Source organism: Tubulanus polymorphus, chromosome 7 (assembly GCF_964204645.1).
Source record: "Tubulanus polymorphus chromosome 7, tnTubPoly1.2, whole genome shotgun sequence".
Lineage (NCBI taxonomy): Eukaryota > Metazoa > Nemertea > Palaeonemertea > Tubulaniformes > Tubulanidae > Tubulanus > Tubulanus polymorphus.
In genome coordinates, this window is record NC_134031.1 from 11,317,121 (window position 1) to 11,330,425 (window position 13,305).

At 41.7% G+C, this 13,305-nt stretch overlaps 3 protein-coding genes across 11 annotated transcripts in view; 1 reads left to right on the top strand and 2 right to left on the bottom strand.

Annotated features, from left to right (window-relative positions):
• Nucleotides 1–546: 546 nt before the first annotated feature.
• LOC141908824 (uncharacterized) lies at nt 547–12,434 on the bottom strand. Its single transcript, XM_074799041.1, has 3 exons — nt 12,365–12,434; nt 2,381–2,721; nt 547–2,281 (listed from the first exon to the last, which is right to left on the bottom strand). Exons 2-3 carry the CDS (start codon nt 2,676–2,678, stop codon nt 2,265–2,267), a joined length of 315 nt encoding a protein of 104 aa, XP_074655142.1. The 5' UTR covers nt 2,679–2,721; nt 12,365–12,434; the 3' UTR covers nt 547–2,264.
• Nucleotides 4,229–4,717, bottom strand: LOC141909155 (retroviral-like aspartic protease 1). Its single transcript, XM_074799541.1, has one exon. It carries the CDS (start codon nt 4,715–4,717, stop codon nt 4,229–4,231), a length of 489 nt encoding a protein of 162 aa, XP_074655642.1.
• Nucleotides 12,435–12,741: 307 nt separating the features above from the next.
• LOC141908132 (uncharacterized) overlaps nt 12,742–13,305 on the top strand; it is a 150,319-nt gene continuing 149,755 nt past the window's right edge. For 8 of the 9 annotated variants that reach the window (XM_074798000.1, XM_074797996.1, XM_074797997.1 and 5 more), the window contains exon 1: nt 12,748–12,913. The gene's annotated coding sequence lies outside the window, so the exon portion shown is untranslated. Of the gene's footprint in view, nt 12,914–13,305 lie in introns of all 9 variants that reach the window. The other variant, XM_074797994.1, reaches the window with a different exon arrangement.

Sequence of the window (13,305 nt, forward strand, 5' to 3'; positions counted from 1 at the left end):
ATAGAAACAACCGACATGAAATATCTAAATCATATCCTTGATATCAAATTCCTCAACGTATTGTTCATTATTTGGATCATTATTCCATAATTCAATAAATTTCTTTGCCTTTGTTAACTGTTCTGAATATAACTGTAAATATTCTAGTTTCAATTCATTCTCTAAATGTGTTTTAGTTTTATTGTGTCTTGCTTTTTGGGATTTATCTATATTGATATTACATGTTGGGCAGTAGTACTTATTTGCTTCCATTTTAATACTAAAATTTTTATTAAAATTGATTTTAGAAGTTATTCATTTATATTTTGTTCATATATATGAATATTTTTAGAGTAATAGGGAATATCTTGTTTCATATCAAAGGTTGAAAGGGCTAGTGAGTAAAAAATGAAAAATATGAAAATAATAATAATTTCTATTTGAATTAGGAGTGAAACTCATATAAAATGAAAAATAAATTCGAGTGTGCGAGAATTATTTTTCATTTTATATGAGTTTCGCTACTAATTCAAATAGAAATTGTTATTATTTTCATATTTTTCATTTTTTACTCACTAGCCCTGAGGACCCATTTTCTGTGACTGGAGCCGGTCATCTCCAGTGGAAAAGTAAAGAAACAAATGCACTGTATTCAAATATAACCATCCAAACAACGGACGCAATACTGACAAAATGGTTAACGGATGCGGAAAGTTGTGTAGCCTAGTGTCAAATGTGTACCTGGACTCTGCTTCGCTGCGAATATCATCTGCCAGTTCAGGAAGTAGCGGAGAGGCTGATGTGTGCCGTCTGTGCTGTCGTCTGGTATCGAAGTGTGGTGGAACGTCGAACATTACATCATTGTATCGATAAAACGAGGTATTTTGACTTCTCGCAGATCAAATGCGTGACCATTTTCAAACTTCGAGGCATTTTTGTCGGTTTCCAGGCAGCATGGACAAATTCTGTTTCAAGTGTATTCGGGCGCCATCCTGATCGGTGCGCGACGTCTCGGCTCTTGTAGTTGATTAAGTATCGACGGATTAAGGCTAGTTATCCCTCCGAACCGTAACCAAATTCGAGTAAGACGAACGCGGCTAGGGTGGTTCTTATAATCGTTGCAAGATATTACTTCTTTACGTAACCATGATAAATGGAAATGAAATTGTTTGGAATTAAATTCCGTGTAAAAATCACCAGAATGGGAGACACCGATATAGTCCGGAAGGTTTTTTATCAAGGTGCAATTGTGAGAGGACACATTGACTGGCACGGGCATTGCAGAAACGGAATAGACGTTAAAAATAGTGCTGGTTTCTGATATTGGAAATTTTACGTAGATGTATATCGCCTTGTCAGTCCTCGTATAGAGAACGTTTCGAACTTGATAGTAATGTCCTGGATTTGAATATGAAATTGTGAATCCAGGATAATGTGTAGAAAGGAGATCTCGGATCGTACCGATCGTTTTTGAAATTATATGCGATGGAACCAGATTGATCGGTAGATACCCATCAATTAGGTTTTGCACGCCGGCCAGCCATTTGTGTCCCTCCATAGAATATTGTGCAGACACCTCTAGCACCGAGGAAAAATACTGGAAGAAATCACTCATGGCCAGCAGTGAAGCTTCCATGTCCGAGATCCGTACCCTGTTTTGTCCGGCGAATTGGGAGAGTTTGATAAGGTTATCCTGGATATTATTGATGAGAGCGTGATTGTTTCGCACACCCTCAACAATGTTATCCAGGCGGGATGATGTCACATTCATAAAGGAGGACATCTCCCTACCTTGACGAATGACTTCGTTTTTAACCAATTCAGAAGCTTTTTCTAATCTGCCTATGTGGCTCCGGATCTCGCTCACTTCGCTTTCAGTGGCTGTACCAAACATAACTTTGACACGCTTCCAAAAAAAGTTAAAAAGTCCGCGTTTGGATCTGTGGCCAGAAGAGGTTTGGTACATCCAAGCCGGCATGAGTGATTTTATTTCGTTCAAGGTTGTCTCAAAACTAGCCGCCGAGTTGTTTCTCTGCTTTGCTAGAGCTATTATTGCCTGCTGCAGGTACTGGCATGCCCTGTCCGGATTAGAAGGACAGTCAGGTGTTTTAAAATGCGGCAGCGGATACCGAAGCCAGGGAATAGAATATGTGTGGCTCCATACGGAGCCAGCATTGTCAACCTGTCCCTGTTCCGTAAACAGGACTCCATAGTCCTTTCGAAGAATTACTTTCTCCGCAACCTATTCCGTGCCAGCACCCACTATCAGGGTTAAGATGAGTAGATTAATTGTACTCATGGTCTGAAATGACAAGGAAAACAAGACCTGTAACAGAAAAGATCGATGAAATTACTATTTTAGTGGTTGTTCTTCTCAAAATTACAGGTGACACTTTCTTACTTATGATATAAGGACCATGATTAGGATGAAGCAGCTTCTTAGTCAGACCCTTAATGCTTTTTGAATTGTGAAGCCAAACAAAGTCACCCTCCGCGTATACCGGTTCCGTGACTTTAAAACGCCTATCGTGTTGAAGTTTGGTTCTTTCCTGTGTTTGTTCCAAATTTTCTTTTGCCCATTTTCTGGCCTGACTTAGATTGTCCGCGGTCTCTTTAACCCAGTCATGAGCTGTATAAAATTCATGTTCGGGTGGTAAAAGTGACGTGTCAGTAGGCATTCGGGCTTCACGGCCATGCATAAGGTAAAATGGTGTATACGCGGTACTCTTTATGACTGACGTCCTGTAAGCAAAAAGTAATGGTTGGATGAAATCATCCCAATCGGTTTGGTGCATATTACTGAACATACTGATTCCTTGTACCAAGGTACCGTTGTATTTCTCTGTGAGTCCGTCTGTACAAGGGTGATATGCTGAAGTTCGCGCTTGTTTCGTACCACAAAGCATGCATAACTCTTTAACTAAGGCCGATAGGAAGTTAGTGCCTCTGTCACTTAAAATAGTACCTGCTGCACCATGTCTACAAAATTACTCGTCGAAAAGTAGTCGAGCAATGACTGGGGCTGTTATAGATTTCGTCGGGAACGCTTCAGCCCACCTAGTTAGGTAATCGGTAATCACTACTATATATCGGTTTCCTCGTTTTGAGGGGTGAATAGGACCAATACAGTCTATAGCAATTCGATCGAATGGCGTTTCCACTGCCGGAATTGGTATTTGAGGGGCTATGACTTTATGCATGGGGACCTTTTTGGTATTGCACGGGATACATGATTACACCCAATGTAGAATGTCATCATACATCCCAGGCCAATAATATTTCGATCGTATCTTGTCATATGTCATATCAAAACCAAAACGGCCACCCGTGACATCGTCATGATAGGCAGTCAGGATGTCCTCTCTGAGGGCGACAGGTAGATAGATCTGAAACTGCGGTGCATTCATTAGGCCCTTAGACGACCGTCTCAGTTTTCGACATAGTAAGCCATTTGGCCGGAGAGAGTAAAATTCTGACAATAACATGACTTCGCGGGCTACCTTATCGTTGGCCGGTAGTTCGCGTGTACCCAAATATTTGATAGGATCCCATGCGTAAGGGTCATCGCGTTGTGCTTGGCTCATTACTGATATAGTGTCTCGCGGAGTTTCAGTGGTTGGGACAACATCTGGATCTGTATCTATAGCGTTCACGTATTGGCGCCTAGATAGGGCGTCGGCGTTGCTATAGACGCGGCCAGCACGATGGATGATTTCCATATCGTATTCTTGAAGGGTCATCGCCCAACGGCAAAGGCGACCTTGGGGTTCCTTCAGTGACATAAGCCATCTTAATGCGCCGTGGTCCGTGACCACACGAAATCGCCGTCCGTGGAGGTAGGGCTTAAATCTCTTAATGCCTTCCATAATGGCAGCCATTTCACGCTGTGTCGTATCCCAATTTCGCTCTCTTGGAAGAAAGTTGCGACCACCATATGCTATAACATGTTCCATGTTTTCCATTAATCTTTCAAAAGTATTTTGATTTGTTAGATTCTACTGATTTCGCTTTATCAGAATCGCTTATTATGTTTAAAGGCGCGGTGGATAGATATCCAAGTGTTGTATTCTTATATAATTTGATAGATTTGACAGTCGGATTACATATCCGGAAGGGAACAGTTCTGTTTTGTACAGTGGCAACCACTTTTGCTCCAATAAGATTCTTCTTATTAAGCCTAGTGTTCGGTTCAATTATACACTCGGTGCCATCTTCTACGTTCTCCAACACTTTAGCCGGTATAACAACTTCAGAAAATGGGGGGAATGGTTTCGGTCTCTTGTACACAAACACGAGTCTCATGGACAAGATCGTACTGTTTTTGTAAAGTCACCGGTTCTGTCCCCGGGAATCGTACAGTACCCGTACCTAAATCTAATATGGCACCATGCGGTGTTAGAAAGTCCATTCCTAGTATAATATCATAAGTTAGATCAGCTGCAACTTGAGCTTTTATCTCAAATTTCCCCTGTCCAATCTCAAGTTCAAAATTTGTAGTACCTAAAATATTGATCGGAGATCCATTGGCTGAATGTACATTAGCACAACCTCCGCCATTTAATTTCTTATCTTTAAAATAGCTAATACGTTTGAACATCGAGTGGCTTATTACCGTAATTCCGCTTCCACTATCGACTAATACAGTGACCGCATGTTCGCCTATTTTTCCATGAAGGGAATTCGCTACAGAAGCCAGAATAGTTCGGGAAGCATCTTTATGACAGAACCAATAAGACATTTGATGTAACACATTTTGAAAACAGTGAATTATTTCATAAGCATAACCCCAATAAATCACTACGAACGACGACACGTAATATATCAAAGAGCATGTAATTGGTGAACAAACAGATGATGCCTTGACTATGAATAAGTGCAAAAGTTGCATTCCTGAATATAGGTAGCAGACTACGGTACGAACACATGTTACTGTTAGTGAACACAACATAGTGCCAATGACCAACATGTAAATAAATAACTGAGATAATAGGTAACATGATATTCTGAACATTCCCTGTGTCAGAGCCGAGAAGTGAAAGTATGGATTATCGATTTGTGATATTTGTGATTGACTGATAGGTTTGTTGTTTACAACAGCTGGTTCGTGAATAGGGTGTAGTTTGTGGACTTTTGGAGGCATGTGGTGTTGTACGGAACGAGTGGGGTTTGCAATTTTTAGCCCGCTTATACCCACTGTATGACGGGCCGAATCTAGTTTCCCTGATTCGGAGGCCTCGGGGTTGAAGTACCGTGGTTATAGTTCCCGTAATTACGTGGTGGTGCATGGCGAGGTTGGTATTGGTTTGTGTGCCTTGTGTATGAGTTAGATGGCGGCTGATAATTGTTTTGATTGTACCTTCGTCCGCGAAAAAATTGTTCATCCCGACAGTAGTGGGCTGTGTGTCCTAAACGTTTACATCGACCACATATAGGTTCACCTGTCGTGCTACGTAGATTGCGTTGGGCACCCCCATCTGTTGGCCTATTATTTTGGGATTGAATACTACGGACCTCAGCCCGAAGAAAAGATATTTCCTCTTTTAGGGATTTCAAAATTTCCGACTCTGGGCTGCTGATTGCATTGACAGTAGGCGGGGTTTCTAGTTGATTAATTATCTCTGCCGTGAGGGCGTGATTAACGGCTTCATCAATCGAATTGGGGTGTTGTATTAGCACGAATTTTCGAAGGTCCGATCTCAATCCTGCGAGAAATATCTGTAGCCTAGATGCGGGAGAGGTTCCTAATTTAGAAAATTTAGATGTCAGATCCTCCGTAAACGACCGTACGGGCTCATGAGGACCCTGTTTCCTACCAAGCAGGGCCTGCTCCTGAACCCAATACAGGTCCTTTGGGTCTAACTTCGACTGGAGACCATCCTTAATGTGTGCATACGTAGGGGTCCCGGGGCCAGTATATTGCGATATTATATCATCAAAGTGGTCCCGCGCAATATCTGTTAGATATGCGGGCAAAGCAGACGCTCTCACCCCATCACTCCACCGATTAAGTGAAGCCAACGCCTCAAAATCGCGAATAAATCTCGAAAAATCTCTCGAAGATTTTCCTGAAAATTTCTCCAATTCAGGAGGATGGAAAAGTGGCTTCTCGAGCCTGTGAACTAGAAGATTTAGGTCGTCCTGATAATCTGCAGCCCTATCGGGGGTCACATGACTATACGACGCGATAGGTGGGGGCGGCGGTGTGGGTGGGATAGCCACAGAATATATCGGCGATTGAATGCTCGGCGTAGGCGCAACTCGAGGTGACGGCACTGCCGGTGGCTCAAATGCAGGCCGCAAATATGGAACATCAGCAGTTGACCGAGGGGTACTCGAGGCAAAAGTAACAGAAGTGACAGCCGATGGATTAAATGAATGCGACGTTACATATTCTCTCTGAACACGGGGTGGCCTAACCGTAACTGTGGTAGAATCGTCCTCACTCCCAGTGTCGGACTGTGTTACAACCGTATGAACCTCCATAGGAAACAATCAAAATGCTACACATAAATCTAAAATAGTAATTTAAGTAGGGACTCGCTTGGTACAGCAAGAAAATACGCTGAAAATGAAAAGTCGAATTAGTATATAGAAAGAAAAATAATTAGTAGCATACTCACCAAGACCGTGGTTCTCCACCAGTTGATATAGGATTCCGTAGTGAAATTCCTAGCTCAGAGAATTGACAAGAAATGTGGTTGTTAGTTAATTCAGTTTATTGAGCCGACCGAGCTGTTGTGAGAGCTAGAACAAGAGTCTAGAACAAGAGAGTCTAGAACAAGAGAGTGAACTGGAGAATGAGTCCACGACAAGCGTATTTATACTCTCAGATGGCCACGTCAATTGAACAATGACCATCTGGATTACTTGATGATCACGAAGGCCACGTTGGCAAAACAATGACCATCTGGATTAATCACGAAGGCCATATTTACTAATGTAGAGTTTCAAATATGTGCTCAAATTTCCGGTGCATATGTTTCACTGTAAGCTATCTAGCTCATCTTCTATATATCAGATGGTTCTAGTAGGATGCGGACCATCAGTAGGTGTACCTCCACTAGAATCACATGCCGGGCCAGCAACCACATATCCATCTTGAGGTGTCGTTTGCATATGGTTTGATGGTCTCGATATCATTTGAATATGGTTTGATGGTCTCGATATCATTTGAATATGGTTTGATGGTCTCACGGTGGTGGGGCTAGTATGATGGTAACCATCAATAGGTGCATCTCTACTTGCATCGCACTTTAGACCATTTGCCATATTCATCCGATTTTTCCTACGTCTTGCAGGGGGTATATACAGCGGTACAGGTGGGACTATTTCCTGATGGGGTTTCCATTGCCCCCCTGAAAACTCCGCTTCTCGTTTCCCTGGTTTCCCTTAGGTAGGTGGCAGTTACTTGAATAGTGACTACTCCCCTCGCAATTATAGCATTTAACTTGTGGGCACAAGTTTTCAGGGTGGTCTGCATCTCTGCAACGCCAACATTTGTCATCGGCAGGCGGTCGACGATTGCCATTACCAGAGACAACTGCTTCCAAATGACCTACTCGAGTCATCAGCGTTCCCATCATCGATTTCAATTCGTCGAGTTGTTTGGCTATAGCTGAGCTGGGTCTGGTTAACGGATACTTTTTGTTTATGAGTCGTGCACTCAGTCAACCGTGTAGCTGTTTCCAGAGTCCGTGCTTGAGCGACTGCTGCAGCCAACGAACTTGGCTGGGCCGGATACATTGACTGCTTCGCTGAGACGGGTAGGCTATTACCTTTTAGGAATTGGTCTTTGGCCAATTCATCTTGCAGCTCGAAGGCAATGCCAGGGTACGCGTTCCTTGCCAGTTCTGCTAACTCGTCGGCATAGCGTTCCACAGATTCTGTTGTCTTTTGGTCCCTCCCTTTCAACAACATCTTAAAGTCATCCGCAGTCTCTGTTTGTTGGAAGCGCGATGATAGCCGCCTACAGAAATCATCATACGACAGGCTCGAGTCGAGACGTAGGTTCGAGACAGCCTGGTATGCCTCATGGTCAAGTCGCATCATCAGGTGTGATTTACGCTGTTCGCCCCCGTTGATGCGAGAACTAATCTGAGCCAGGTCAGCGAACGCGTCAAACCTTTCGAGCCAAACGCGGAAATTGTGTCTCATGGTATAGGGCTTGGGTGCCGGAATATTGTGCATTTTCGGGGTGGGTGCATCTCTCGTCAGGACCCTCTCCATCACTTCAGTCAGTCGCTGGAGGATGGAATCCTCAGATGTTTTCAAATTTTCAGATTTTGTCATCGTTGGACGGCCACGTTGGTTTTAACGAGAGGCTACCCTCCCCACTAACCAGGGGGTCATGATGTGCAGCTCCGGCCGTTGGTGACATAGGCCTACATAAGGCCAAGGGCTCACACACATCATTCTCAACATCCGACATAATTACTATTCTTTCATACAAATGACACAGAAAATACAGGACCGCAAATAAATTTAGAGGAAACAGGCACTTAAATAATACTAAAAATGTACTAGGAATTACGAAGTCGAGGCATTCTCTATTTGATAAAAAGCGAAGGAAGTGACAAGGCCGTAGGCCTATACAACTTCATAATTAAAATTTTTATAAAACGTGCCTGGCACATGCGGCAGAACACGGTTTTTTTATTGCGATTGTTTCGGTCTTAAGTATTTCACTTTATGGTTTCAGATTATCAAACCTACAGACGATTTTGGTCGATGGAATTACCTAATGAACGGCTACAATCCGGCACCAGAACAACAAAATCCGACACCCACACAAAACAATCGTAGCCACCATCAACATCAGCCACCGATCAAAAAAAAATGACCAATGAGCGAAAGCAATTAAGAGTAAGTGCCAAAATTCGGTTAAGGGAACCTCGTTGTGTCAGTTTTTTTTAAACCTAGCTCTTGTTTTTCTAGTCGATATTCAGAGATGCGTGTTCCATCGAGCAACTAAATGGCATGAAAGGGCCATCAGAAAACATTGAAACGAGTAAGATACAAGCCCTATTCTCAGATAACTAATTTCTGTATTCGGTTATGGTAAAACTATATATTAAACTGTTTGCTTTGAATTCTAGATCGAAAGTGACCTCCAAATTGCCAACATTTCGCCGAGTACGACGTCGATATTAGACGAAATTAGAAAGACCTGTAAATATAGGCAAGACGCAATGCGGATGTGATGGTTAACAGACAGCTTATTATAGACCTATATTTCGATTCATTTTGCAAATGAATTTTCTATTTCTTCGCAGCAAACTAAAAAACGACAGAAAAAGAAATGCCTAAAAAGTAAAACTAACATTTAGAATGGGCGAGACGAGCGGGGAGCTGGGAAGTGGTGTCGAGACATGGGTTGGTGAAAGAGATTGTGGTAAGTACATTGTATTTGTTGCAAAAATTAAATTTATTTTTCAAATACAACTTCTCGTCATTTCGTCTTCATTTATAGGTAGGCCTATATTGGTTATTATTAAAAAAGTTTTTGCTCTGTTCAGATACATCTCAAAATAACCTTTTTGCAACCCAAAATTACAGTTTTTTGGAGAATGAACCGATGATGATGATGATGATGAAAACTGGCGTTTCTAATTAGCGGATACATACCGTAAATCACTGGATAGTCAGCCCTAAAGACAAATTTGGTCTCAATTAGTATTGAACTTTCAGAGTTAAAGACTCTTGATTTTATGACAATACACATGTAATTTGTTTTGGGATAGAAGGTTTATAGATACCCCATCGCCTAAACTAGTTTCAGCATCTGATTTTGTTGATTCGATATTCCGATAGGTGGCGGTTGGATCGCTGCAGATGTGCACATTACTGATGTTTTAGTTTTATGAAAAAAACAATGTTTTCTTACAGAAGTGGCGTACGTGATGGTGGATGAAATTAAAGACCTCGCCAAGATGTTTGTGGTTTCGAGAAATTGGAGGGTAGGGAGGGGTTTTAAAATTCCACGAAACTATGTTTTTGATATTGATAAGGAAGAGTAAAATCTGTGTTGACGTTTGTTACTAATAAGGCAAACATAATAAACAATTTTAATTAATTTGTAGTCTAATCGTCTAATTTTTTTAACCATTCGATGCGACTTTTTCACGAACGTAAGTTAATTTGGTCTGTCCTGGCATGCTATCCCCTCAGTAGCCCCACTCCACTGGATTATAACCTATCATGCTTAAGTGTCATATTCACCCGTTAAGGGATTCGAACCCACTTAGCTAAAGCCGTTCCCGAACCCGTTGAACTCACGAGTCGTTGGAGTCGTTACTAGCCGACCAGTATCAGGTCGGGCCAATCTATCGGCTTGTAACAAACGTCATTAGGCTTCTATGAAATTTCCCGGTAAATAGACCAATCAGCGAACACGTGATAGTGTACGTGTTGGAAGAAAAGATCGCGCGTCGTCGGGAGCGATACCGGACTCCTGGCAAGCGAGGATGACTTAGTACAGCCAGTTCTACTGTCTAAGGTACAACGCGAGCAGATCCGGCAACACGTGCGTATTGACGTGAGGTGAGCGTGAAAGACATGACCTCAGCGAGCCAGCCAATCATATTCCAAGAAGTGTAAAGTAGGCGGAGCTTAAGTGTCATCAAGACAACCAATAATCAAGTCGTACTGAGTAATGCAGCGCGCTCACCGGGAATTGTACTGATCTTTAAATTAACCTAGAGCTTCATTTCATCCAAAGTGGTACACCACCTGTAACTTGTAAGGTAGTATTTTCGCAATTCAAACAGGTATTCGCATATTTAAGATAGATTTTTGGTTGAAAGAACAGCCATTATATGGTACATGGTAGGACACAATTTCTCCGACCGATACGTGATAGTGACCGTTCTCGTTAGTGCCTGCCGCATCAATCTATCCGAGCACAGCTGGTGTGTACACAATCACTGTACGTACTACTGTAATAACAGTGTAGCGTTTGTGCAATCGTATTTATTAAAATGTATTAAATCGAATTGAATTGAATAATATGTAGAATTTTCGTGTTTTGATATTGTAGCGTCTGTGCAATTGTATGTATTTATTCAAATGTATTGAATTGAATTGAATAATATTTAGAGGGGGGCGGGATAGGTTTGTTAGATGTTACTCCATTTACTTTTGTTGAATTTAAGATGTATACTGTATATAGATATTGTGTATTGATATGTTGTATAGATGGGGGGTGGGATCACTTACTTAAAATGTGTATTTTTAACCGGCTAAGTATCCGTAAATTTTAATCATGCTGGTAGTGTCCGTGGCACGCGAGTGGCGGCGCTATCAGCTGGTGTGTCGGTTGTCATGTCAGTTGTTGGGCTAGCGGGGTGGGGTTACCAGGCTGAGCTGCCCGTTGTCATGCTGAGATGCTGGGGTCAACCGATTATCATTATTTAACGATATTAACTGTTTTACCGGTCGTATTGACTCCCATCATTTCAGTTTGGCAGTTGACAGCTCCGGTCTTTGACCGGGCTGACCGACATTCACGTAATCGGTTCACTATTGATAATTAATAAGTCAGTCAGGCCGGCCGTCTCCTTTTTATCGTTTTCAACGATGATTGTGATTGACAGCTTGGATTTGTCTGAACTTCCATTAATTTACTCTTCGAACCGTATTTGCGTGATTTGATTGTCGATTCGAATTATATGATAATACGTTTACGTAATAGGTTTTTGTTCTTTTACGAGATACTTAGACGGTAGATTCGATAAAGAAAAGAATAAGTTATATAGTAGAATTAACCTAATATTTATTCACTTTGAATTATAATAAGAAAGTATGACTTTAATAAATTAATAATTAGATTCAGTATTTTATATGGGGCTTCAGACTTATCTATTGAGAATGGTCAGAACCTTAATAAGGACTGAGGAAAAATTATTTATGATATCAGCTTTTTGACAAGATTGAAATGGTGGAGACGAATAGCAGAGGACTATTTAGTAGGGACTTTGAGCCTACAGCCCATAGGTGGGAGAATCTATGGTAGGATTTTGGACTGCCATTAGTATGAAGTGAGGGTTACGGGATTATTCTATAGACCGGTCGAATGTAGGGTAGATCCAGGTATAATTTGGGGTGGCCAACTCAATTATAATATGCTGTGGGCCTTACGGGCATGTAAGATACATGTTGCTGAGGATAACCGTATACCGGAAAATAGGCTATTCGTGCTCGGTATGCACGATCTTAACATAGCAGACTATAATTTTCAAATCGTGGCTGTTTTATAGATTTATCTCTCTCGGTTTCTCATGAGGATCATCTCTTGCGGTGAAATATTATTTCCCTTTTTGGTTTCACTACCAGAAATCATTCGACGTAAGCGAACTCCGTAGCGGGCTTGGAAGACTTTAGATTTTACCTTCAAGACCTCCTGACATATTAGATGAATGACGATTGAAGCAGCAAATTGATGAGCAGAAGAATGACCGCCATATTAGAAGAGAGAGGGCAGCACCGTGTTGCCCCCGTTTTCCGCTACAACACAACGCTGCCGACCGTTCTCGTTAGTGCCTCGCGGTGATGAGTGTGACGCCCTCTGGCCTGGAAACGCCATATTCCAATTACTTACAAGACCCCGCCAGTACGGGTAACCGAGCAAAAAACCGCCGGAAAAAGCGAGTCAAGTCAATCCATTGTTTTCCCCGGAGCTGCTCTGAAGTATTGAAACCGCCTGCGGCAGTTGTCTATCGGGTTTTCCCACTGATATCGAAATACCGAGTACGCATAAGCCTACCAAGTAAATATCAAGTATAAGCTGTAAAGCCTGACGCCATTGCTTAAAATTTGGAAAATTCTCTGACCGCCAGTAGCTGGCTGTGGTAGGTAGTTTTAGAGTAATCATCATCATCATCAGTAACCAGGGGCGGATCCAGGGGGATTGGTAGACAGTACTGGAAGGAAATTTAAGGTAGGGCCTAGGGATTTCAAGTGAAAATTTTCCAAACACTATAGAAACAATTTAAAGGGCCTAAATGAAAGAAGGGTTTAATATAAGATCATAGCAATTAACAGAACTAAAATCGGTTGAGCCGTTCAAAAGTTATGAAGGAATTTGTCGGCTGAAAATCGCACTTCTCAGCCATAGAGTCTTCATTAGGAAATGAGCTAAAGGTCATAAGGTCAAATGGTGACCAAATGATCAATTTCTTAGTTAAGAAACAATTGAAAGTAGAAAAGAAACTTGTATATCTTTGGGAATTGTCATCCGATTTCAATCAAACTTTGGGAAAAATCAGAATAATAGTTTCCCTATTGATTATAAAACTTAAACTAATAATTAATTAAGCCAATTAAGGGTAA